This window comes from Oreochromis niloticus, linkage group LG11, assembly GCF_001858045.2.
Source record: "Oreochromis niloticus isolate F11D_XX linkage group LG11, O_niloticus_UMD_NMBU, whole genome shotgun sequence".
Lineage (NCBI taxonomy): Eukaryota > Metazoa > Chordata > Actinopteri > Cichliformes > Cichlidae > Oreochromis > Oreochromis niloticus.
The window spans coordinates 15,183,259-15,211,140 of NC_031976.2; the positions used below are offsets into that span (position 1 = coordinate 15,183,259).

The 27,882-nt window shown below is 44.2% G+C and overlaps 1 protein-coding gene across 1 annotated transcript in view; it reads left to right on the top strand.

Moving 5' to 3' along the window:
• The first annotated feature begins 4,517 nt into the window (after positions 1–4,517).
• Positions 4,518–27,882, top strand: part of rims2a (regulating synaptic membrane exocytosis 2a) — a 95,001-nt gene continuing 71,636 nt past the window's right edge. Inside the window, 4 exon segments of the mRNA XM_025911448.1 lie at positions 4,518–5,278; positions 26,878–27,001; positions 27,004–27,688; positions 27,691–27,822. Coding sequence (XP_025767233.1) covers positions 5,157–5,278; positions 26,878–27,001; positions 27,004–27,688; positions 27,691–27,822 — 1,063 coding nt within the window. The 5' untranslated portion in view covers positions 4,518–5,156.

The window sequence follows — 27,882 nt, forward strand, 5'->3', positions numbered from 1 at the left end:
CTCATCAACATGAATTGTGAGTAGTGTTTATGAATATTGTCGCTGCAGGGGTGAAAACACTCATTTTACTCACTTTCATAAAAACTCTCTTCCTGATTCCTGATTGTCAAACACCTTGAGAGATCTTTTTGTTTTTTTTGTTCACCCAGCAACAACAATATGCCTCATAGTCATGTTACAGCTTTAGATAACAAATACACAAATTACTCCATTGCAGCTCATCTTAGGTTTCATAAGGCTGCCACTGCCTCTTCAGTTGAACTAACTCTTCCCCTTCTCTTGCCTGCAGGTTATGTGGGTATGCAACTTGTGCCGAAAACAACAAGAAATCCTCACCAAATCGGGGGCATGGTTCTACGGCTCGGGGCCTGATCAAGCGCGGGGTGTGTTTGAGGGTGGGCCACAGGGGAAGAAGGCCAAACTGCAGGACCCGTCCCTATACCCCTACCAGGGAGCCTCAGGAGACTTGACACCAGCGTCAGACAGAAACAGACCTCACAGCGGGCTCCTGCCCAGACAGGCGTCCCTTGACAACGGTTCAGGGCTAAGGTACGTGAGCCCCACACATGCACACCTCACTTCTGGTTGTGAAAAACAACAACAAACAAGCAAGCATGCGCCACATGCACGGTCTAAGTTACAGACAAGAGCTTCATAAAGGTGGTTCATCTAAAACAGACATGCAAGCCTGCCATAAGAATCCATATAAGCTTCTTCTACATGGAGCCCATGAGGCCTATAAAGGACACAGGGAGACATATACTGTATCTAACTGGCATTAACTCAGCAATTCTACTACAGTCATCCACCCACTCATTCTTTCTTCATTACACACACATGCATGCATGCACACACATACACCACAGTGGCACACATGATCACAGATGGTTGAAACTCTGATTCAGCTGCAGTGGGAAACAGGCAGGTGAGGTGTGTGTGCAGTGATTAGTACTATCTCTGTTTTTGAGACAAAGCGCACTTTTTCACTGCAGCAGTCCTATTTAGTAATTAGTCCTGTTTGTAGGCCAGCTTGGCCACTGCAGTAAATAAAGTATTAATAGGATGGGGTTTTTTTGTTTGTTTTTTTTAATCACAAAGCAAGAGCGGGCTAATTACAATGCAGAACACTGTGTTTCTTTTGTCATATGCACTAAGCGCTCCCTCTGAGTGCAACACTCTCAGATGCTGACAACACGGACATGCTGTGTTTGTGAATCCCATATCCGGTTGCCTTTTTCTTGATGCTGGTGTCAAGTAAAGTAGTTACTTTGATGTCCACATGGGGGCTCCTTGCTCTTTATTCTTCTAAAGGCAGGATGGACGCTTATAGTCAGGATCTGTACACTCTCTGGAATTTCTCAGCAGAGCCCTTGAAATAAAACAACAACAAAAAAACCCTCTCATGTCCGTCTTTGCTCCTTCTCAGATGTAAGGTAACTCAGCATTTGTTCAGAGTAAGGCTTTGTTTTCCACAAGCCTTGGTCTGCCACAGCAACCATATAGCTCACAGACAGTTGCCCCCTTGTCTCTCTCTGTCTGTTCTCCCTCTCCATGCTTCTTTATAGGAAAGATGGGAAATGCAGGCATGCTGTGGAGAGCATACTCAGTGGGCAGCCTGGATCTAATTGGAGAGTTGTACAGAGTTAGCCCAGAATAATTTATGTGTATCTGTGTAAGATGCCAGCAAAGTATAGTAACACTGACCTGTGTAGCACAGGGACAAAACAACCTGCACCACTCTGGTTACAACATGTCTCTAAACACAGTCCTCAGAATCCACTAAAAATCTCATACGTGAAGTCCATTTAACACATCTGTCCTTCAAGTCAGTTGGAAATACATTAGTGTCCTGTTAGAGCTTTCACTGTGTAATGAGGCTACTGTGCTATGGTTTCATTTGAATCGGTTCAGTTTACATATTTATATACAGGACCGATTCATAGCCGTATGCATCTCAGGGAACTTTATACTGTAAGGTACAAACCCTACAGAAATATAGACAAGAACACAATGAGCAAGCAGAGTGACACATGAAGCCTTTACAGACATGGGATACGTAACACTGCCGCTTCATCAGTCTGTTACAGTGATGGCATGCTGTTATTCTCCCATCTTCCATCAGATATATTCCAGGGTGCGAGATTGTTATACATTCAGTGATGTATAACACACAAGATTACAGTTTTAGACAGCATGTCATCTGTATTTTGGTAGTTATACAGAGGTTATGTCCTTCTTGTAGTTGTGGAAACACATGCAAACATAATGTAGCAGACTTTAGTCAGAGGATCAGACTTTTCCCTACAGTGAAAAAAAAGTCCTGATGGCTTGGATGCAGTTGGAAGCTAAGGATGGCCACAGTGTTCTTGTTGAATCTTCCTTAGACTGTCCAATGATTTAGAAAAAGCAGAGAATCAATTGCAAATTCTAATTAAAGCTGCAGTGCTTTACAGTGCAAAGTAATGCAGGAGTTGCTCAGACTGCTCCAAACAGTCAGTCACTCAATCACTTTTTGTTTCCGGCCGAGGATTTTGCCTGTATCGTGAATGATTGCATAGCTTTGAGAGGTGGAGATGGTACCAGGGAGTAATTCTCGCATTGACATTGCCTACATTTGCAGTGACAAAACAGGAAACTGGCTGTCTGAAAATTCATGGGATAATGCTGATGATGGATAGCACAGAGTGTATAAATAGAACTCCCTCTGCATAAGCACCGAAACCCACTTTCATTAATCTTAAAGAATGTTTAAATTAACTCCTGGATCTGTTGTGCTAAAAAAGGAGGGGGAAAAGCTGGAGGTCTATTTATAAGGAGAAATAACTTGGGAGGGCTTCCAATTTGTCTTGGTCTCGAAGGTGTCATTTGAATGAACGCACAAATATGCCAGGACAGCTGCAGTGTTGGGTGATGCTGATGAAACCGCCATACCTAAACAGGGACTGGCATGTACTCCCCGGAAGAATTTCTTCAGATTCTGCATTTTCAACACATTTAACCCAGCAGCGTGCACATTCACCCTGCCAAAAAAATGTGAGAAGAGGAAGGAGCACAACAAACCTAGCTCGAACGTCCTGTAACAACCAGCAAAACCCAGTCTGCTACATAGTAAGCTTGGGACAATTGTTTAGTCTAACCTAGTCTGTCCCAGTTTAAAGTTGTGTACCAGCACTAGTCCTAATTTATGCACGTGCTGCATTGGCCTCAATCAGCTCTGCGGTGAAATAATAATATGGTCAAACAGCTGACACAGATAGTTCAGGGTTAATAGTTTTTGTTGTTTTAGTCATTAGTTTCATTTGAACATATGTTTTCTTTTAGATTTGTATTAACTAGGAGAGGGTTTGTTTTGAGCCCAGCAGGTCATTTCAGTTCAATTTTATTTATATAATCGAATGAGGTTTTCAAAGCTGATATTTTGATGTGCCAGAGTAAACCTGCTGGTAAACCTAAAGGGGCCTGAGTGTTTTTGATGCTGACTCACCTGGTCCTTTGCATGGAACAGTGGAATATTACAAACATTTGCAATCCCGGGTCCAAGCTTAATATTTTCATAGTCTAGTATTTATAGTATTTCATATATGTTTGAGTTTAGATAGATGTGGGTGCCTATAGCATCTACATGTTTGTTTTATTCGGGACTTTATTATCCTAACATGATCACAGTGCCAACAACATCCTACATAAATGCATTAACTGCCCCATGCTTAAACAAGGGCCACTTTATTGTATCAATTAACAGCTGAAGTGCTGCTTTAAATTTAGCAGATCTATATTTTATCTCTCAGCAAGGTTATAATAGTTTACTAAAACTAAACTAAAAACCAAAAGTAGATGTAAAAAACAGTTTCATGAACCTAAAATAAAAATAAAAAGTAGACATTTGAAAAAACAATTAAGCTAACTGAAACGACTTAGTGAACTTGGAATATTGCGAACATTAAAACCAAATAATAATAATGACAATGGTTATTATTATTATTATTACTACTACTACTACTACTATTATTATTATTATTCATAATAATAATAATAATAATTATAAGAAGAAGAACTAAGACTGAAACTAACTTAAATTAAACTTCTTCCAACTCTGGGAAGTAAACTGAATTTAAAAAAAAAATACAACAAAAAAACCCGTACAAACAAACAGATTTCTGGAAAACACGAAGACTTGTAAAAATATGTAACCACATTAAATGCATCAGCTTTAAAGAAGGGCCTGGAACTAACTGGGTTCCTTTTGGCTAAATTCAAGTGTTTACAGTTGGCTCTCTGGACGAAATGAAACGCATTAAATAAATAAATAAATAAACAAGCAGGCTCTCGGGAAAGCCCTCATTAGCTGCGTGCTTTGTCCTCACAGTAACTTTATTGCTGATTGATGTAGAGCTGATATTCCAAAGCCGGATGTGGAATGTCGGAAAGACAAAAAGCCGTGACGCTAGCACGCCCCCTTCCACCCCCCTCGTGCGTGATTCTGACGGTTATCTGCTGCTGTGCGCGTCCCGAAGAGTGCGCGAGACAGAATGGAGAGATATGGCGAAAGAGTTCGCGCGACTGTATCGGTAGCGCGTGCGTACGTGTCTGTGCGCGTGTCAGGGCAAGTGTGTACTCTTCACGGGCAACGGGAAATATGAGTTGAATGTGAGGCAGCAGCTGATGCGCCGGTACGGGGATGCTGCCACCGCCGCCGCCGCCGCCGGGTGCCGTGTAGGATGGTTCTTCGCTTTTTCTTTCCTCCGGACGCTCCTTCACCTCTCCCCGCACACGGAGAAGAGATTTTTGCCGCTGCCGCGAGAAGAAGAAAAGGCTTGTTACCGGCACCGGCACTGCCTCCCTTTTCTCGCTGCAAGTCCGAAGCATTATGACCGAAGGAGCCCACCCGGTATGCGTCTCGTTTAAGGACACTTTTTTACCAGCAGCGCAAGGAGGAATATGGAACTTGATCGGCGTCTTTTCCGCGTTTAATGCGCCCCCGGGAAATAACATTAATACTACCACTACTACTAATAATAATAAGAAAAAAAACTGACGAGGTGTATGTTTGGAAGGGGGGCGTCCGGAGAGAGCGCAGGCTTTGGGATGTAATGGTGGTAAAAGGGAAAAGGCTGAGCACTTACTGAGGATAAAAAGAAAACCGAGGTGGGGGGAAAATGCAGTTTGAGACATTGCGTCAGTTCTGTAGCTCGGTTTTATCACATTTCAACGGGGCTTTCACGGCACCTCAGAACATCTTGCAGACGGAGCTGTTCGAGCAGGCGCTGAGCAACATCGGGTGAGTGATTCCTTTGTAAAAGAAATGCCCAGATTTATGAGGGAGGGCTTCCCCGTTGGTATGTGAGGCGAGTATTTTGGGGAGGGGGGGGGGTGCATGTATCGATCGGTGCCTGCCTGCGTAATAACAGCCTACAGTGTAGTGCTGCTGCAGATATTTCCTGGCTGGGATGATGGGGGCCGATCAGCGTCCCTGCCGCGCTTTGCTCAGTGGGCGTGCACGCGCGCAAGCTTGCACGGTTGGAGGTTGGTAGTTTTATAGGCACACTGTGACCACATCGGGGGTTGTGCTGCGCGCGTAGCCGTAAATGTATATACGCGCGTGCGCCTTTATGCCCCAGCGCACGGCTGCTGCAGCATGTCTGTGCCCTGCTGCTGCTGCTGCTGCCTGAGAGGAGAACATGAGGGAGGCGACGATCATGAGGGGTTAACGTACATCTTAGGAGTCCAGTGCTGGGGATGAGTGGGGACTCCCCCCCACCCCCTACTCAATTCCCCTACACGCCCACTATATGTTATTTTGAAGGTGTATAGTGGGAGGCAAGTTTTTTTTAAAGGTGTCAGTTACTTGACAGCAAAATGGCAGCAAGAATGCACATCATGTGCATTTTGCAGATGAATTAATAATCTATGCTTAGACTAACAGAGCAATAATTACTTACATTTGCTGTGCTTTAAAAACCTTTTCACTACAGCGTCACTGCAACATACAGGCATTGCTGTAATTTTACATTTGCTGCTAAAACAATGTGATAGAAAAGAGCGTAGTGTGTGTGTAAAGAGAACGAGAAAGAGAGAGAGAGATGCACCGAAGCATATTACGATTAGTCTGCTAAATGCCCTGTACCCTACGGACAGGCCTCTGGTCATCTGGCCAGGCATGGCTGTTGGACACATTATGCAGACTGCAGAAGGGCCGTAAACTTCCAGCTTTAGGGTCGAGGTTTGGGAGACCGACAGGCTACTTTTCTTTCTCGCTATAGACGCAGGCCCCCGTATCGCCACACCATCCACAGTCTGTCTCTTGGGACTTGCGAGTCTTTCCCCCTGTTGTCCCCCCACCCGCACCGTCAGAAATAATTTACAGCATTGCCGGGCTCTCTGCCACCTCACATTACATGGCCAGAACACTCAGCCACTGGAAGGGCGGAACAGGGGGTGGGGGGGTATCTGTGCCTGGAAACTGTGATCCAGCAAGCATTACATCTTACTGATTAAATTGAACTTATTTTCCATTGCAACCTTTTTGTTGTTGTTGTTTTCTTCTCAGCAAAACCTTTCAGTTTGAGAATGGTGGCGGTGGAAAGCAGTCCAAAACAGGCAGTTTTTTTATGATAAACAATCACATTTGCAGCTGGTATTTCTCAATGGCAAGAAGCTGTCATGACAGACTCTTAATCGTAGTTACTTTTTCAGGACAGCACAGCCGGTGTCATCCTCTTTGTTCGCTAATTTGTCTGTACACAGTGTGGTCAAGCTCACAATAACAACACAACTCCTTAAACCAGCAGTGTGTGCTGTTATCAGCGGATATCCAGCTTAGCAATCCGTTCGATCGGAGCCGTTTGAGTCTCTCTCCCTCTCTATTTGTTACTCTTTTCACAGGCTCGGCCTCCTAATGGGCTGTATGCTTTTAGACCCAGCTTCCATGTATTATGCATGTGTGCGTCAGCAGAGGTTCTAATGGGGTGTGTGAGATCTGTTCTTAGAAGGCTTGAATGGTTTGGAATTGAGTGGTCACTACATTTAAACTGCAACCATACTCCCTCCCCGCCGCCGCCTCTAATACATACGCTTTCCGCTTATAACCCATCCAGTGTTGCATCTCTTTGTGCTTCTCTTCTCCAGAATACCTCAGACCAGATTGTGTCTGCTGGACTTTTGTTTGTAGCATTAGAAGGCATGTTACTGACTTCTTTTTTTTATTTTACAGTGCAGTTTTTGTAGTCTTTCCCCTGTTGTGAAGTGTGTGATGCGGGATAAGTGGGATATGTATACAGGAGCATTTGATTTTCGGCACAGATGCAATGTAATGAAATCATCTCCATGCATCAAATCCAGCATGTTAAATGAAATCGACGTGGCTGCAGCTCGATGATTCCGAATGTGCCGCACAATCTGGGGTGTGAGTTCAGTGAGTCATCCTCTTACTCACAGCTGTTTACATCATGCCACATTCACGTATATTGTCCTCCTGCAGTGACAGTGTATTTGCAGCTGTGGATTTTCTAGCCTATACGTGCGGCACGTTGCAAACCAGCTTATTACCAGCACCGTCAGCATCACACTAAAGGTCCCTCTGATGTGGAAACTCTGGATTTCTCCCACGCCCATCACGGTCTCTGCTCTCGTCCCCTCCAACAGTTGGGTTGCCATAACGATAAGGTGTAATGTTTCATCATTAGAAATGATGCTGTTTTGTCTCTGTCGATCAATATCAGAGTTATCGGGATGAGAATGACGATGTGTTTCTAGAGGTGGGACTAGACCCCCCTTGATACGATGTTTTGACATTTTTTAACACATATTTTTACATTTTGCAATAAAATTAGAATTGCAATAACATATAGCACAAGTTATCACCTTTCAAACACAAATTATGTCCTCAAAGTTAAACTTTGTCAATATGTTTCACCCAATAAGACGAAGTTATCTCTCTTCAGTTATTTCTTATTCATGTAAAATGAGATTGTCAAGCATACAAACACTGTCACTAAAACCTGCCATAAATGTTGCCATGAAGATTGAATGAGGTCAAGTTGGGAATTACTAGTACCAACTTGACCTTATTATTATATGTCGCATGGTTTTTCAGTTGGGATGATTTATTGGATGCTTGCTCAGCTAACGTTATCTCAGGTTGTTTTGTGCAGGAGATGAGCCCTCTTCTTGAGAGAGTATTTCCATGTATTTATTATTTATTTATTTTCATTTATTTAATAAAATATCAATATTTGATTTCCCTGTATCGACATATTATACATGATTTCTACATTGGCTAAAGGATGTCCACAATTTGTATCTTTATTGTCAAAAGCCTCGTGGAAAAAGGATCAGTGAATTTGAAACCAAGAGCAGCAGTCTCAGCGATTTCGGTCCTGCTGATTTGGTGACGCCAGTAGTGGTAACGGAGCACTGAATTCTGGCAGCAGCAAAACAAACTGAAGTCAGGTAATATTTAGACTTTCTTGTCTGTCACTGCAGATGGCACGAGTCTGTAGGGCATGGTGAAAGTAGTCAGTTATCTCAGTGAGGAGACTCATCTGACAGCTCACTGTTGCTGCTCCTTTTGTGGCCCTACTTGCAATATTTGAACTAATCTGCTGTCAAAAAAATGCTGAAAATAACCGCTGCCCACTTTTAACAAATGCATTTTTTGATGAATAATAGCAGTAGAGTTAAGCCCACAAGCAAACAATGCATTTCCTGTAACGCTTCATACAAGTACCTGTTGTTTCACCAGATAAATGCTTTAAATGTACAGTTGCAGCTGTGGGAATTGTGTGGTTCGCAGCCACTGACACCCGGTCGGCAATATTTCCAACATGTAAATGTTCCATACTTGTATTAGTGGGCAACTCATTTACCATTTTGTCACGTCATTTGGCAATAGATGGTGACTTAACCAATATAATTTCCTTAGGGATTAATAAAGTATTCTGATTCTGATAAAATGAAACTCATGGTAGTTTCCCATTGCAATACTTTTGCACAACTTTCCCGACTGCAGAGAGAGATTTTGGAACAAAAAACATTACGAGAATCTTTACATTTAACTTACGTTTCATCCTGAAATATTTCACTGAGAAGGTGTGAGCCCGCTCAGTTAAGAGCCAAATTTCATTTGCTTTTCAGCAGTGCGTCTGCAGCAGCTAATTTTCCTGTAGCAGTCCTTGACTGAGCTAATTAGGAAGTGCAGGCGTGTCAATAAGTACTGCACGTGCAGTCTTACTTTGTTATTTGATTGCAAAGCAGCGTTACATAACAGGTGCGCAGCTTATTGTGTCAGGATGATCAAACTAGCTGGATGTTTTATTTTGGAAAAATAAACCTACTAAGAACATAAAATACATAAAATAAACTTGGACAGTCATCTCTAACATGATTAAGTAATGACACACAATTTACACTTATTGTTGCCCTCGCATCTTGTCAGCCCATGTTGATAATAAGCACTGTGTTGTGTGGGGTTCAGTGGAGAAGCAAAGCAGGGAGTGAAAAAAATGGCAAGGAGCAGACAGAACGTACCAGAGGAGGCAGAAACACCCAGGCATCAGTCACCATGGTGACAGAGCTGTAGACAAGGCAAGACGTAGCAGACTGCAGCTTGTGGGACTCTGAAGCTCTGGAGCCCCAGATTCATGTTGATGTGACAGAACTAGAGAAAAGAAGGAGAGGGAAAGATCGCAGACCCAGAAACAACAAGAAACAAGGCGTTGGATTCTAGGGGAGGGGCGGTCTTGAAAGCAAGACACCTGCAATATTGAACTGCAGTTCTGTCTTCCGGTATTGTTATTAAAGCATGCTAGTCTGGTTAAAGCTAAAATTTAAAGGTCATTTGGGTATTAAGTGAACTGAAAGTACATCTGAATGATGGAGATCTTCGACCAAAACCACACCCCAAAAATGGACCATGGTTTTTTAATACTTCCCCAATAGAGCCACAGCATTCCTTGCATTAACTCTTCTCTGTTCTGGATGCCCGTGTACACATTTACCATCTCTTCTTACCCTTCTTCATTCAGAGCGAGTCAGCTGAGTGTGTGTTTTATCTTCTAGCCATACCCTGCCTTTTATTCCCACACTTTTAACATTAAAGCCTCGTGGATGCAAAATCAGGCTGACTGAGGTGCTTCTCTGTAGCTGCTGGGAGTTAGATGACTGGCGGCTGAAGGAGCACCTCAGCAGTGGCTGTTTGGGCAGGAGAGAACATCACGCTTTCTTTTTCTTTGTTATTTTTCTCATCTGGCCTCAAGTCAATGGTCAGCTCTTTCTTTGTCATCTTTGTGAGCACTAAAGAGTGTTCTCTTGATGTGAAGCAGACTAAGGCTACATGTTCAATACTTCTTATGCACCCTCCTCCTGCTCCCTAATATCCCGTCGCAGCTCGCCCACGGTTCAGCCCACCCGCAGCCCCGTGGTGTCGTACCCGGGTGTCGGCGGCACTCAGCAGCTGTAATTAAGCCGGCCCTTTATTGGTTTTGTCCTCGCCGTGGGAGATGTGCGGAGGAAGAAGGGAGGCCCTGGTTTATTGCCTGGGCGTCTAAGAGAGGGGTTATTATGATTGCATGCTAGAGAGAAAGAGAGAGAGAGAGAAGGAGCAGATAGAGGGGAGAGAAAGTGGAGAGAGTTGGAGTGATCGAGAGAGACAGCGGCAGAGGCTGAATCGATATGCTCGACTCCTCTCCTCTCACCAAATCATATCTCAGCATCAAACTGCGAGTGAGAGAGGAAGAAAGACAGAGAGAGAGAGAGGGGGGGAGGGAGGGAGAGAGAGGACTGGTGGCTAGCGGTGGGCTGTGTGGCCAGATAAACATCAGGCTAATGTCCCCAGCCCCCGGGCCTGCTGCCTCTGCTGCTATTGCCGCTGCCCAGAGAGGGAGGTGAAATTGCTTTTGCTGATGTTTGGTTACAGTTTGCCACAGCACGGTCCCGCAGGCAGGGGAACATGTGATCCCATCCACAGGGATGCACATTAGGTATAGGTTTGCCTGGCCAGGTCATTCTCAGCAGTGAAACAGGATGAGGAAGGAAAGTGCCACAGAGCAAGAAAGGAAAGACAGAGTACTTTTCAACAGAAACGCCAGCCTGTGCAGAGCGCTGACATCTGGGCTCTTTTCATGCTCACAGAGCGAGACTGATTCCCTGAAAGGCTGAATGGCTGCGCGTGCGCATGCATTTTACGTGTGTATGTGTGTGTGTTTGACCCTCAACCTTAACCTGTCATAAATGGCTGAGATACAGTAGGCACAGTGTCCTCTCTCTTCACTTGGCTCATTATAAGCCACTTCCAGTGCCGCTCTAGGTCCTTAACTTCCTCTCTTTCTGCCAACCGACGGACCAAAGAGAAGGCTGCTGAGTGGCGCACATGGGAGATTCAGCTCTTCTCTGTGTATCTCTGTGTGTGTGTGTCCTTATGCGTCTTTGTGAGAGTCTGTGTGGCTGCACTTGTATGCTCATATGTTTGAAGCCCAGTCCCTAGAAGGTCTTTTTTTCTCTCTCTCTCTCTTATAAAGCTTTTTTCTGTACTCTCAAACAGATGCCTGATGTCATCTCGTTTTTTAAATAGCCAAGGGAGAGAAGAGAAACCGCATACGACATATGCATGGTGCTTTGTTTTCAACCATACGCCTTGACATGTGATACCGTTCGTCAGCATCGGTGACCGTTTGAGAATCTAATAAAAGGGTTAAATCCGACCACCTTTGCTGTCACAGTTGACTGTTATTGTGCGACATCAGTGGGCATGCGCATAGGTGTGTTACTCTGCAAATCCTCCCCCTGGCCTCGGTAGTCAGTAGAGTCATTAAGTGAAAGCTGTCTGCTCCTGCACGGCATTATCATTCTTGTTGTACATTTTGATTTATTGATTAAAGAGGCTTATAAGGTCAGACCTCGGGAAGGTCGGGAAGTAGGCTTTCTTAGCTAAATCCCTGTTATTTAGTGAAGGGGAGTCAATCAAACATTTCAAACTCTACTGTTACTGAGAAGCTAAAAAGCTTAGGTGCATGATTGACCAGTTAGCATAGCCACATGCTTCGTTTCATGAATAGGAAACTGACTGCTTTACATGTAATCCTGTTACCGTGCTCCAATTCCAATTCTTTTTCCATGCTCCCATTTATTCAATTACCCCCCAAAAATCCCCCCCCCTCAAAAAAACACACACACTTGAAGAAACCATGTGATAAAGCAATAATGAAACGGCTTAATCTAAACATCTGCGTCTCTCCAGTCCATTGCTATCATCATCCGTCTCATCCCCGGCCCATACTCAAATCCTCTTTTGCAACACTGATGGTATTTCACAAGCTCAAAGAGATTAATTATTTCCATATTTTGCAAACACTGCACCGTGTGCGCCGCTTCCCACGTCTCCCTGCACGTGTACAATTAGCTCAGTTCATTTGTGTTGCAAATGAGCCGGCCCTGACGGTGCTCAGTGGCCTCCCCGGGTTTCTCCTGCCACGCGGCACAGAGGAGAACCCAGCCGAGGAGTGATCAAAAGCCTCCTTCTCTGGCAGGCAGATGCTGAGTAAACACAGAGAGAAGAAGAAGGAGCTCTGATAACCGTCTCTTCCCGCTTGCACTTCTCGCCTTCATTATTTTTGGAGTCTGCTGGCTGGCATTAATGAAACCCCATGTAATATTCATTTAATTCCCAATGTTTACTAGTTCATTAGGTTTAGGATAGTAGTTGATCTGATCTCCAGGGGTGGCTGGGATGAGGAAAGAAGCTGACTTTGAAGATTTTTCTTTGCACCAGCCGGGCTTCCTTACATTTATTCAAGGAGCCATTCACAGTCCTCCCCTTACTTTACCAAATTGTATAGCATTTCTCTTCACCACACTTATGCTCTTATGTTTTTTTAGAAGTAAAGGTGAGACTTAAAGGCTGGATTTTTGTGTCAATATATGAACACAGATCTGCTCCTTTGAATGCCAGTAAATCTAGAAACCTAATGGATAAAACGGTGGCTAAATGTGATTTGGCTCATTAAAGACATTTAGAAAATAAGTTAAAGTTGAGGATCTCGTCACAGATTAGACGTTTTCTCAGAACGGATACCCTCTGGCCAGTTTAGCTCTCCGGCTAACGGCGTGTGTTACAAACGCTGTCCCGTGCAATTACAATTAACCCACGCAGCTCTTTGGTCCGGGTGCTCGCTCTGCAAAGGTCTGGCTGTGGGTTCATCGATCGAGACGGCTTGTCAATGCCATCGAGTGCAGGCGAAAAGGTCTTTCTGCTGAGCTCACAGCGAGCTTTTTGATCAGACCAATGGGAGAAGCAGAACTTCTTCACAAAGCTTTTTTTCCCTTTTTGTTTTTTAATGGTGAAAACTCCGGAACTCCAGCTGTGTTGGAAAAAGTCAGCTTTATTTTTGTATCCGAGTGGGCATTTAGTCGGTTTTCAATTCCGTCTCCTGTGGCAATGGTTGTTAAAAGAGTTGTTACTTAGCTTACCTGGCTGTCACTAATCTCCTGCTATCTGCATGCGTCTCGTGTTATGAGAACAATTACATTCATTCCGGGAAATGAAGCAGCAGTGTACCACTAATGAAAGCATGTGAAAGTTTAATTAAATAGTGAAAAATTTTCCTATCTGACATTCCGTAATGTATTAAAACTAATTAAAATCTTTCTTTTTTTTTAGAAAAATATCTTCCTCGTCTGTTTTCCTTGTTTGCTTTCACAGCATTTCCACCTTTGAATGGGTTTTTGTGATCGTGTGTGTGCGTGTGTGTGTGTGTGTGTGTGTGTGTGTGTGACAGCTGTCAGACTAGAAAAAAAAAACATTTTAGGGAGGAGGTCGGGAGGCAACTTCACCACATTATGCACAACTTACAGACAGCCTCCAGGCAAGCCTTCCAGCAGCCGGCGTGTTTGAGCCTGGAAAGGGCAGAGATGGGTGGGAACAGCAATTTTTTTTCATTTTAAACTATGTTGAAATGGAGCGTTTTCACTGAGGAGAAGTGTTTCAAAATGCTTTGCAAACTGATCCACGATCAGCATTGAGAATAAGGTTGTGTAATGTGGTAGCTCAAGTAAAAACTTTGGTACACGTCTCCCATTATTTTGCCCGTCTGCCCTCCTGTAGCTCTGTATGCCTCACCCTTGGCACATTGGAGGCCAAACCCTGAGGTGCAGCTTGTCTAAGCTTTGTATATATTACAAAAAAATCCTTCTTTCGAAATGAAACCAATTGCAGATGGACCGTTTAAAACGTATTCACTTTGCGTATGCTGGGTCTCACTCTAGATTGGATCTTGGATGTCGATCTCAGTCAGCTTGCAGTCAGTTTCGTTTTCTAAGCTAGACAACCAGTGAACAACACTGCCAGCAGCACACAGGTTGATTTGATTATGCCCGAGGCCCTGCCACAGAGATGCATCGGGGTAACTCAGTTGCAGTGGCTTCCCTTCCCTGTGGATGTAATTGGAGAGCACTTATGCCGCCTTTCCATGGCAGTCTGTTCCCATTCAGGCCTCAGTTTGTGATAAACCACCTCCAAGCTCCGAGTGTGTAGGAGGTAAAAGAGAATTAAGAAAGAAATACAGTGAGCGATCTCATATATTATAAGATTTAAACTTCAACATATCCTCATTTCTTATTAGAAAAAAGTTGTCTTTCTGTTACTCAAACATACACAGACACACACACACACAATTTTTCTAGTAATAGTCTAAACATTACAGTGTGCAGGCATCTTTTGTTGTTGCTATTTGAAAAACTTGTAACTCCGGCTAAGGTCAGGCAGTGTGGAGGTTTAGCTTCAGTGGTGTGTAGGACGTTTGCACAGCGCTCTAAAATCAACTTTTTTTGTCTCAGCAAAACTAGTTATGTAGGGTCACCTGCATTTTCAGTGTTAGGGTCAGCAATGGCTGGTTAATAATAGGGGCGTTGGAGTGCCCCCACCTTTCAGTTATCCAGAAAAAAAGTCTACTTAAAGAAGACCTATAATGCTCATCCTTAATTCTGTCATATACTGTATATAATAGTACATTGTTGGGTGCTCACATTAAACATGGCCAGTATTTGAAATAATAAGATGCCTGCATGAAATCAGTGATAGTAGATATCCCTTATGTGGTCATCTCATAGCTCTGTCCCCACCCAAACAGCCTATCAAATAGTTTGTTTGCTAGGGGGTAGCCAGTCAGATTAGAGCTGGTTTAAAGGAATGGAGAAAGGGATTAAACAGCTTGTTTTACACAGTGGATGCACGTAAAGGCTAAACTGAACTGCTAGAGTAAGTACCATTAAACATGAAATAGGTATAGATTACCCCAAAAAAGTGTTTAGTCGTGCATTCCTTACAAAGACTGTTCACGTTTATTTGGTTAATTTCTCTGTAAATATAGTTCCTGTATTATAAAACGGCCTCCAGCCAAACATGTGTATGGAGGTCTTTGGCAAGCAGGTGACCTGAAGCTACTCTCTGACTGGTTGCTTCAGATTTTCTGCTGAGTAAAGCTTTTACCACCTCCCACCTTTTTGCTATTATTTAAACAAACATATTAATAAATGATTAATTTAATAAATAAATTATACTCTGTGTGATAGGCAATGCTGTCTCTCACAGCAGAAGAGGCCAGTTCAAGTGGAACTGCTGAGTATCACAGCGGAGCCACTATCACCATGAAAGAACATTTGTTTTAAGTGCACCAAATAAATATTGCTGTTCATACACATACAGTGACTCACACTAGTGATTGAGCCTAATGCTTTTAACACACTAATGAGAGAAGCTAAGCAGTGGTGCTTTAGGAGACGATGCTGGTGTTGCTGCAGCATGGCTGATGCAGTTGCCATTGTGTGCTTGTTTGTTAAATATGAGGTGTATGAATGAGTAATGGACGGGCTCACCGTGTTAATTATTATCAAAGTGTTATGTTGTGTGGGAGACGTGAGCTAAGGTTAGAAAAAAACAACCTTCTGATGACCTCAGCAGCTAGCTTGTGCCTTTATAGTTAGCAGCACTATGATTTTTAAGGACTGTAACTTGTCAAAAAAGATAAGTAGAGCAAGCATGACTCTGATTAGATGGAATTTAAGAATGTCAAATGACTCCACAAGCTTCCTGTTGGAATATCAGAGTGGTGCCTGTAATACAAGATGATGGACTCATTTTCTGCCTACATTTGTTACATGAGGCAGGGTGTAATGTTGAACAATGGAGACACAACCTTGAACCTAACATAAAGAGCTATTTAGCTTTGGACTCATCACCATTTATCATCAGTAATCAAAGAAATGCCTGCTCACCTGTGAACAGAGTTCATGCTCCTTCCTGACTTGACCACACTTTGTACAAATCCAGTGCACACACCCCTCCACACTGCTTAGTCTTGCTCTGTATTTGTTACAGGGATGGTTTGGCTGTCTGCCGCGTCGTGCTGTGCTGCTGCAGTCTTATCTGGTGACTATAATAGACTGAGAAGCGTTGGTAGAAAAAATAAGAGAGATGAGTGTGGGTGGGGGCCTATATGTGTGTGTGTAGGTTGGGGGTAATGGAAGGGAAGACGTGAGGAGTCCAGACCAGCCTGGACTGCTGCCGGTTTCCCAAGAGGGTCATTGGTCCGTCCAGCCCCAGAGATGTTATTTTGGGCTACAAGGATTATTAAAGCATCCTCTGACTCACCCCTCAGCTTTTTTCATTACCTCCTCACTTTCTGTGCAGCCAGACAGCCGTGCAGCGTCACTGCCTTTGATTTCGAATGCAGCCCGCTCACTGGAATGAAAAATGCATACTTAGCAGAACTGAGAAGAAATGTGTGTGTGCGTGCGTGTGTGTGTGTGTGTGTGCAATTACAAGTGTGTCAAAGAGAACGAGATGGGGGAGAAAGTGGCTCTTAAGATGTTTTTTTTCCCATTGCAGAAATACAACCCAGCGTCTTGTTACAGTATAAAATGCTGGGTTATGATATACAAAGCCACATCTCGATACGTCCCCTACACAGAGCACTTTGTGAAAATGCCTGAGAAGCCCTGGCCATAGATTGTATGTAAAAGATAGATGTAGACATTGTAAGGTACTGTAACTGGTTTGATAAATCAAGTTTTGCATTTTCAACATGTGAGGAATAGATTTTGGACACTGCAGGCTTGTATGATGGTCACTAAACCATCTTGATGTTGTGTTCAGTAGGACTTCAGGCTAAGGACTGATGCTATAAACCTGTTAGGACAGTGTTTACACAAGTCATACCTCGAGTGACAAGTAGGATCATGTTACCAGAGGAGTTGCCCCCTGTTGGCCATGAGAAAGAATGCAGGTTGAAAGCAGTTGGCTTCAGATGTCAGGCCGCGTGGCTATGTCCATCATTTTTATACAGTCTGTTACAGCAAACAGTTCATGTGCTACAGTGATGTAACAACATACACAGGCTATGTCAGTACGCTGTGACATTAGTAATGGATACAGTCAGTTGTGCAACAGACTTGAAACTTTCAACCAGACAGAGTGTGAAATACCTTTTGAGTTCTGATGAAGTTCTCCTAATGTTTTAAAGTGCTATCTAAATCTGGGTGAAAAAAGCTTTCGGTGGGAAGCAAACTTTAGTGGTTATTATATACATATACACTCACAAACAACATGGATAGGTATGTTTTTCTCAACTATCCCAGTAAGTAATGATAGTCCAGACATTATTTGTGTGTTTTCAAATGTACTGACAGCTCTGAAGATCCCAGCTTAAATGGGCCCATAAACACTAAAGAAGTAAAGCTACCATTTTTTTTCTTCAAACCAAAAAGCCACTTTTTATTTCCCAGATGGTGTCAAACACGCAGTTAAGTGTTTCCCTTAGAGGGGGTGAATAGGATTATGATGTCCTTCATGTGGTGATGTAGCAGTATGGCCTGGTCAGAGATGAACACCAATCACATGCATTTTTTGTAGGTTCAAGCACTTGGCAGAAATAAAGCATAATTACTCACTGGTGTTGGGGTGTTGATTGCCTCCAGGCTCTCCAGAGGACCCCCCCACACACACTTTGGCCGTGAACAGTTTTCTGTGTTAAACAGCTCTGGTTTAGTCAAGCTGAAATCAGTAAGGATAATTAAAGACAGTGCTCATATACTGCTCCATGTTTGACCCCACATACTGTCAGGCTGTTTCACTGCTCCACATGGGTCATTAAAAAAGAAAAAAGAAAAATCAGCTGTGATGTACGTTTTATAGTCGCTAGTCTTGGCAGTATAGAAAAAAAAACATACACATGTTCTGCTCCTCTAACCTCTCTCTATAGGGTGAGGAGAAATATGCAGCAGCGTAGCAGTCCTGACTTGTAGCTAATCTTAATGGCATATTCTGCTGGGGCTTGGCCTACATAGAGCACTAGCAGTGCCTCTTCTTAAAAAGGAGATCTAACGGGCTGTGCAGTGCAGAAGATATATCAGCCATGCTGGGTATAAACATAGCATGAACACACAAGGCACCGCTTGGTCTACGTGCTGACAGGAGGATGGAGTCTGTGTTGTTGGAGCCAATTAGTGAAAACATTCACCGATGTACAGACACTGTCAGCTGCGCTGATAGATGTGGGGCTGCTCGACTTCTCTGTCTTCCTGCTTCACACAAAACTTTCCACAGAGCAGGGAGATGAAATGAGGGGGAGGCTGCAGTCTGCTTCTGTGAATGAAACTGGGCTTTTAGGCTGTGTGCATGTGTCTGATTATTTACTAACCTTTATTAAAAACAGAAAAGCTGATAAATTAGAAGTGTATAGCAAGTTGATCAGCGTAGAGGTTTATAAAATAACATTTGCAGTGTTAATATTAATAGTGTTATGCTCTTCGTGTATGTTCCTCTGTTAGCCAGATTGCAATCACATGGTGTTGGTGTAACCTTCAAAGACATGCATGTTTGGTAACTTTGGTGGATTTAAAAGTTGAGCCTATTTTACCATGTTAGCCCAGTGAGAGACTGCCATAATGTCCAGACTGTACCCTGCCTTTCGCCAAATGCCAGATGAGATAGACTCCAGCCACGCTTGTGAGTCTGGCTGGATAAGCAGTTAAGTTAATGGATGGATGGGTGTTAGCCAGATTACAATTGGATTGCATTCAGTCTTTACACTCAGACACTCAGGCAACAGTTTACCAAGTTACCAACACAAATCACTCAGGTATTTCCACTGCTCAGGTATCAGATAAATATCTTGGAATCGCTGCAGTTGCCTGATGTGACACGGGAAATGGCTGCTGTATGCATTTTACACCTTTTTAAAATTTGGTCAAATCACATTTAAACTCCAAGACACTTCCTCCCATCCTAGTTGCAAGACGTAAAGGGTGCATCAAAGAGCTTGAAACACGTTCTGTTAGAAAGAGAGGATTTGTGAGTTTCACATGGTTGCTGTGACTCCAGACATGCAAAAGTATGGGGCGTGCCTGACTATCATATGGACAAAAGCCATGCATCCAGAGGGGGACACATTGAGCTCCTGTGAACATTGTAAGTTTTGTATGTAAAACTTATATATTTACCCATGTAGTATAAATTTCACCACAAGCTCCATAGCCTTTTGAAATTGAATGCTTCCTTTTGATAAACCCAGTATTTATGGGGTGTACTTGTGGAAGTAAATATTAAGAAATTCAGTCACAACAACAGTTGCCTCAAGCCACTTTCTATTGCAAAAAAAAGGCCCTACAGCAATACAGGGAAAACCTCAGCAGTCAGATGACCCCTTTTAGCAAGCACTTGGCAACAGTGGGAAGGAAAAACTCCCTTTAAACAGGAAGAAACCTCCAGCAGAACCAGGGTCAGGGAGGGGCGGCTATCTGCTGCGACCAGTTGGGGCAAAGGGGAGAAAGACGGGACAAGAGGCCCACTGCGGAAGAGAGCCAGAGATTAATAATAAGTAATGATTAAATGCAGAGGGGTGTATAAACACACAGAGAGTGAAAAGAGGTGAGTAAATCGCTGCTACTTTATGGAGCACAGTTAACTATAATCTCCTCACTATTTACTCATTGTACTTACTGTTACTGAAAGCCAAGAAGACCAGACACCTAAACAAAACTGGCTCATCTATAAGAGTCATCGCTTTTTACATATTATGACAAGAAAATAGATTTGGTGGAAAACCTTTTGGGGTTTCTAAGGCTTTATTTCCATGGCAGCTCATAATCCAGTTCTCAAATACTTTCTCTCCCGCTAGTTACCCGTCCAGCTTTCATCATTTTACATCACTCACAGGCCGTCTTGAAGCAATAGAAGCAGATGTACCTGAAGAGTGGTGGCGTCAAGTGTGAGGTGTTAAGGAGAGCTGGTGAGCTGGAGTGAAAATATAGAACAAAATCTCCTTGGTGTACTTGAAGACTGAAGTGGGAGCACCACTTAAGAGCACCACGGAGGATATTATTCCAACACAGACATGCACTATTTTGACTTTTTCGTCTTCTTGAAGTATGTGGAATTAAACTGATTTTCAGCAAGGGAAATGTAAAGATGCTTACAGTGTATAGTTTTTACGAGTCCATTCAGAGTCCTGCTGGAGCTCACTGTGTGATCACAGATGGTCTTAGGCCATCTACTTACTTCCCAGAGAGGCAGAAAGTAGATCTGCAGCACATTCTATTTAAAACCACTGCAGGTTTATAAAACACTTCCACTATTCCTTTACCGTGTCAGCAACCCATCTCCCGCCTGCCCTCCCTGACTCCCTGCTCCCGTCAGTCAGCTGTCACCAGCGCTATAACAAAAACCACGTAGTAGCGTGTCTTTGGTCCAAACTCAGAGCCCACTGCACAGGAGGGCGGAGGTGAGGACGGAGGGAAACTGAATGGAGAAACATGGCGACAGATGCTCAAAGTACTATGGCAGAAGAGTGACCTTAGCAACACCCAGATACAGTCAGTCTTAATACACCCGGCCGCACACATGCACACAGTAGACTTATCGTCCAAATCTCCCTCTCTGCCCCCTCTCTCGCTTGCTCTCTGTGTAGATTTGATTTGATGCCTGAAAATCCGCCCAGTGGATAAAAAAAAAAGAAAAAGAAAAATGCATAAGTCATGTCATTTGTTCAGTTTGGTCATATAATTGCAGGCTGAATGAGATAAGGTGAGGCCTCCTCATGTACTTGTCCTTGGTCATAGACATTAGCTAGTAATCGGGCCCAGGAGTGTAAATCTGAGACAGAGGACAGAGTGGCCGCTGGGTTGGACGGCGTCGCTGCTCGACCTCCGGCTGTTTGTAGAGATCACATGATGCCAGCATGAAATCCAAAAGTCGGCTCAGTTTCAGCCACCCAGAAGCTTTTGCAGCAGGACTGTAAACGTGGGTCATCTATGCTCATCCGGCAGTGTGGCAGGTTGCTTTAGATGCAGCAGACCGTAAGAATCAAAGCAGGTCATCCGGCTGGTACGCCCTCATTTGGGATATTGGGAAATTCAGCTGAACTGTCCGGTTTACCTCGGGGGTTTCAGCTGGTTTGATTGTACGACAGGATCGGACATGCTGCTGCGTCTCATATTCACGGCTACCAGCTGAGTCAGTCCTGGAAGGCAGAGTGATGCTGCATCTTTAAATGGATCATTAGAGGTGTTTTTCCTCTTCTTGCCTCCTCTTCTCTGATTGCTCTCACTCGAAACTCACATGCACACTCAGCTTATTTTCGTTCTTCCCCCTGCTTTTTTCGTTTCTCTTTTTTTTCTACTCAGTCGAGACTGTTCCAGGTTGTTTTGCCGTCATTAGCGGGCCAGATTTGTTCTAAGAGAGGAGGGCTTCTGCAGCGCGGCGCCACTCATTTGTTCTCATTTGACTGCTCTCCATTATACGTGAAGTAGAGGTGGCACCATTCCCGCGGGGGCAGCGTTGCATTTTCACCTTGATTGCTTTTGCTTTCTTATTTAACATGTTTCTTCAGCAGAAGCAGGAGCAAACAGAAGCTGTGTCACACCGAAAAGCACTGCTCCATGACTGAATCATCTGCTGTGGGTAGATCCGCCATAGACCTCTAGATAGAAAACCACAAGTTTTAGTATTAGAGGAGAGTGAATCTGGGAAACAACAAGGCTCCGGTAGTAGGGTGGATCGGACTGGGTGCGCGCTGGGATTGTGTGCAGAATGTGTTTGCGTGGAGCTGCCAGGCAGAGATTTGAACTGAGCTACATCCCAGGATTCGACAGTGACTTTCAGTAAGGCTGGCTATATCTCTGGATTTAGACTGTTATGAGCAGTTTGGATGAAGCATGTGTGAAAATGTTTCTGTTTTTTCAAATGGTTTAGCTTTAATGGTTATTTAGCAGTGAAGGCATTTTTTCATGGAACTGTATAAACATTTACATTTGCACTGTGTTATTACAGCAGATGTAATCCAGTCCTTTTACTTTTTTTTTTTTCACAGTAGAACAGTGCACTTGCTGACTTTTTTCTTGGGGTGCTTGTCATAGCAGCAACTCCATCATTGCAGTTTTGGTTTCTTTTGCACATTAGTGCCTGTGTGTCAGTGCGTACATGTGTCTGGGTGCCTACGCATGCAGCTGAATCCTGCGACATCTGTGAAGGGTTCATCACTCACTGAAAGCTTCCTTATTGACTCTGTGTTATTGATTTTTGTGCCGGTGGCATTTCTTTGGTTTTAAAAGGGAAGTAAACTCTCAGCACAATTATATCCAGGGAAGAAAATCCTTGCTCAGTGGAAATACTGTGGAAATAACCTCAATAATAAGAAATTTTATTTTCTTTGCTGATAAAAAAAACACTTATTAAAGTAGCTGTGAGAGGACATGATCTCTTATTATTTAAGTCAACAATAGTGTATAATTTGGACAGCATACTGGCTGTGTGTGTGTGTGTGTGTGTGTGTGTGTGCTTAGCCTCTTAATCTGATGATGATGTTGTAGATTTATCATAAATTCACATCAAATGTTTATGATTTATACCCAGGGCTTTCTGCTCAGTTTCATTGGTTTCATCATACAGAGTATAGGGATGTAGGGAAAATTACACACACACACACACACATGCACACACACCCACACACTCAGGGAGTGACACAGTTAGACGATTTAGTCCATTTGCAGCCTGGGATCTGGGCTCTGTCTGTGGATGCTTTTGACCGGATCTGCAGAGACAGAATAGGGCAGTGTCGTCTCATTACGCCCTGCAGTGAATCAGGGAATTTCACCAGTTGTTTTTTGCGTGTTGCATTGTAGAAAATAACATCACATAAAGGTTTTTATCATGACGAGCATGTCAGGTCACTTTTAATCTTTTTGTGGGTCGCACTTTTTAATCTTTCAGTGCCATAGTGTAATCCCATGATTTTTTGGGGGGGGATTTTTTTTTTTTTTTTTGAGCCCTGGATTTGATACATTATGCTGCTTTTGATAAGGACAGTGTACTTGAAAAAGATGATTAACTGGAATTACCTCTAGAGCACTGCAGGCGTACAAGGCTGTCCTGGCAGCAGTAATAACGCGACATCAAAGGGATGTCAGAAACCTTCTCTATTTTAGTTGAAAAGCTCCGGCAGCACCTTGCATGAACTGAATCTTATTGCCATCTTCGTCCTTGTCTGTAGCTCCATGATATAGCAGAGGATTTCTATAGTTAGCTCAGCATAGGACAACAGCAGTAACAAAGGCTGCTGTTATTCCCACAGCAGGAGCGTATAGAAGCCCTGGCCTCTATTCCCATAATGTAGCACGCACAAAGTGCACGTGCCTCCCTGTTGTTGGCCCGTTAGGTTGATTCACTGCTCATCAATCTGCTCTGACATCACGCACACGCGCATGAATCTTGCACTATAAGGGGACGTGATAGGAGGCCTTTACGTTGCCGTGCGTGACTCAATCGTTGCCGCAGCCAGGCTTCTGTGCAACTTGGCAAGCATCATAATCCCACGGTGTCACATCCTGCCTCTTCATGCTTGAGCCTCACAAACATGATGCTTTAATGCGGCGCGGATACCAGATGCAATGTCCGACTGCAGGACACGGTTACTGTAATTTGGCATCTGCGTACTTTTGCTCCACCTAATTCCACATTCCTTGTCGATACCTCCTCTCCCGTTTCGCCCCTCCTTTCTTCATCTCTGTCTGAGTCACTAAGGATGGAATACAAATCCAAGATCAGCAGAGTGTGTCATGCCAGCACTCAGGTGTATGCAGAGAGAGGCTGTCGAAGCAGCAGAGAATATTGCACAGTGCAAAACATAGCCCTGCGTCACCACTCTGTTGTGTATATATTGAAGGTTGCTTCAGCACAAACAGCAGCAGCAGCAGAGTCATGATGCGGACGCTGATAGAGTGCAACGGGCTTACTGGCTTGCTTGCGAGCTGCCACAGACATTTCTGTGTTTGGACAGGAGGGACATACAAGGCTAAACGGGAGCAGAGGATTGTGATGCTTGTGTCAAGTTGTGTTAGACCTCGTCAAAGAGCTGTTTGCTAATGTATGTTGTGCGAACTGTGTGCAGCTGATATGAGTATGTGTGTGTGTTTTCTGGGTGTAGCGTTTTAAGACAGTCTCGGAGAGGACGTTGGCCTGAAGCCCCAAAGACATCCTGAGAGCATTCCTTAAGCAGTCGGCTCAAAAAACACGCACGCAGTCACAAACACACACCTCAGTGATTACAGAGTGGCTATAAAGAGAGATTTCTCACAAACACGCACACTCCCCCGCCTTCCTCAGCTCCATGTCACGCCGCCTGTCCCCCCTAATTTCTGCTGCCGCTTCACTTTGAATTTGTGAATGAAGTGCAGCTCGGTTAGTGTCCAGAAAACAGCTCATGAATAATGTAGCAACCCTCGTGTGTTTTTCCTCCATCTTTGAATCATGATTCCGTTCAAATAGCGGTGATAGAAGGTATTTGTTTTGATGTGGAACAGAAAGAAGTCACTCCTGTGAGCTGGCAGCATCACAGAGACTCGAGCGGCCAGTTTTTCTTCCTCTAGGTCGTTCTTATTTGGCGAAGGTATGTGATCAGTGCCTGCTTTGCAACAGTGGCCCTTAGAGGTTTGTTTTTTCTCATTTCTGTTGTGTTTGATGGCTTTTCTCAAGTTGAGTGTGTTTGACCTCTCAGGGCCACCGTACATGCTTGTCTGTTTGGCTGTTAGTCGGCAAGATAATGCAAACACTGCTATTTCAAGATTCTCGGTGGAGAGGCGGGGCAAAGGAAGTACCAATTAAGTTTTAGTGTGGCTCCAGATCATTTTCTTTAACTTTGTATTAAGTTACCAACCTACCAGCTCTCAGAGTAAAAAAGTCTGTGTTTGTTAAGTTTTTAAGTGTTTGTGATTTTTTTTAAAATGCAGACAGTGATTAAAGATGGTGTTAACATCTTTTGTGTCTCAGAAACTGAGAAAATTAGCGAACAAACAAAGTCTCAGCAGCTTTCACCAGCTCTAATGCTTCCTTCAAGTCTAGTGTAAAGACCAAAAATCACAGGCAGATTGCAAACTTGCCACATACACACACCCTCACCCACACACGACCCTGAAGTGGATGGATGGAGTATTTATTCTTTTTGCTGCAAAAACAACACTGACATCCTCACCTTATAATGTCATTATGAACAGCTAACTGTTGCCTAAGCATCATTAATGGCAAAACATTAGCATTCCTGGGTAGTCATGTTTGTATCCTGCATGTAAATATGTTAAAATGCTCTTTTTGACCTGTTCTTGTTATTTTGTCCCTTTTGCAATTAAGTAAAATTTGCTTTTTATGTGCCAGTGTTGCTGGGAAGCACATTTTGTGCTGCACTATTGCTCAGCTTCTGCCCCTCTCTAAGAGCCCATATTTTAACTGTACAGCAGTTCATGAACTGTACGCAACGCTCGTTCATCATGCTGTCTCTCCCCAGAGCTGGCACTTGACTTTAGTGAGATTATTCAGTGTACAACATAGAAATTCAACACGCGGACCACAAAAAGCATCTTTGCCCACACGTCCCTCACCGCAATGCTTATATCTTTTGTACTGCGCATCCATTTTAGCTTAGACTAACCTGAACGGTCTGTGATCCAATAGGGAAGGGCCAGCCTTCCTTCAGTGAATCGGCCAATCACACGTGAGGAGTCCTTACCTTGGCTGGTGAGCAAAGCTGGCAGCGGTGATTTATGAGTCCTTTTGAAATTTATGGAAAGTTGTCACGTACAAAATTAAGGGGATGCTTCACAGAGCTTTTTCCTCACCAAAATGTCATTATTACTTTGGAGGAAAAGTGGGAGAAATGTAGGAGAAAAGTGGCTTATGAATAATTGATTCTGAACAAAAGAATAAATGCATTAATGCACAGTTAGCCTCCTCCATCCTTTTCATCCACTTCCTGGATGGTTTCCTTCCAACCAGACAACAATAAAACGATTGATGCCTAATTTTTAGAAATATGAAGCTGCTGATCGTAATCAGGGCGTACTTTCTAACATTTCAACATTTCCAGCTTTTAATTGCGTTTTTTTTTATCAATATCAGAACATAGAGATATTTTTATTGTCTCCCTACAACCCCTTCATGTGCACTGTAATGTGCACATAAACACAGCCGGTGGATCACTGAATCATTTATCAGTGCACTACTCTCAGCACACGTTTACCATATGTGTTGAGAACACAAATTGTAAAATGACTTGAATTGTATATTTTGTGTCCTCTTGCTTCTTGGACTGAGAGGAAGAAGTGGTGCTAGATCCTGCTGTTTAGTTTAGTCTTCTCACTCTTTGGTGTGACAGAAACAGTGCAGGCTTTCATTAGCTTTTCACAGGGACTGGGACCTGTGCAGTGCAGACCAAAGTAAAGTGAAGCTACAGGATGCAAACAGCTTTCAGCCCAAAAAGACATCATATAATTAGAACGAGAGAAAATCTTGTTTACAGTTGACCGGCTGATAATTTTTTTTGTTCCTCTCCTTCTGATCTGCAGGAAACGAAGCCCGTCTGCATCCAGGGATCCAAACCAAAAATACGACCAAAGGGAGGGGGGCGACCACTCACAGTATGCCCCGACGGACGGCGGCATGCCTAGATCACCGTCTGACTATGGGGAGGGGACCCTCGGCGGGCTCCGCGGGGCCCACACATGTACTCAGACATGGATGCAGCGCGAATGGGCTATCGGGACCGTCGAGGTCCCGGTCGCTGGCACTCACAGGAATACCCACTCGACCAGGAGCTAGATGGACCGCCCAGTGAGTATGACCTCCAGCGGCAGCGCCAGGAAGAGTTCCAGGCACGCTATCGCAGCGATCCCAACCTGGCACGCTACCCTGTTAAGCCGCAGCCCTATGAGGAGCAGATGAGGATGCACGCTGAAGTGGGCCGGCTAAGGCACGAGCGTCGCCACAGCGACGTCTCCCTGGCCTACACGGAGCAAGATGAGCCCAGCCCCATCCGGCTGTCGCGTCAGCTTCTCACTGAGCGCCGGCCGCCTATGGTGGGACAGCGCTCCTACTCCGTTGACCGGTCCTCCCCGGGGCCAATGGGCCCTGGCCTCGGAGGCCACAGAGGAAACCACAGCCCCCCAACGCCACACCGTAGTCCCGTTCTGGGTGACCGGTCGGGGGACCTGCGAAGAGGAGACCTGGGGGTAGGTGGGGATATGATGAGGAGGCCGCAGCACCACTTGGACCCCAGTTCAGCTGTCCGCAAGACCAAGAGGGAGAAAATGGAGAGCATGTTGAGGAACGACTCTCTTAGCTCAGACCAGTCGGAGTCGGTGCGCCCGCCGCCCCCCAAGCCCACAAAACCAAAAAGGGAGGGAAGATGAGGCAGGTGTCACTGAGCAGCTCGGAGGAGGAGCTGGCCACCACGCCGGAGTACACCAGCTGTGAGGATGTGGAGATAGAGAGTGAGTCAGTTAGTGAAAAAGGTAGGAGCCAGCACACCACAAACCTCACTCTGTCTGCTCTCTCTCTGTTTCTTGGTCTCT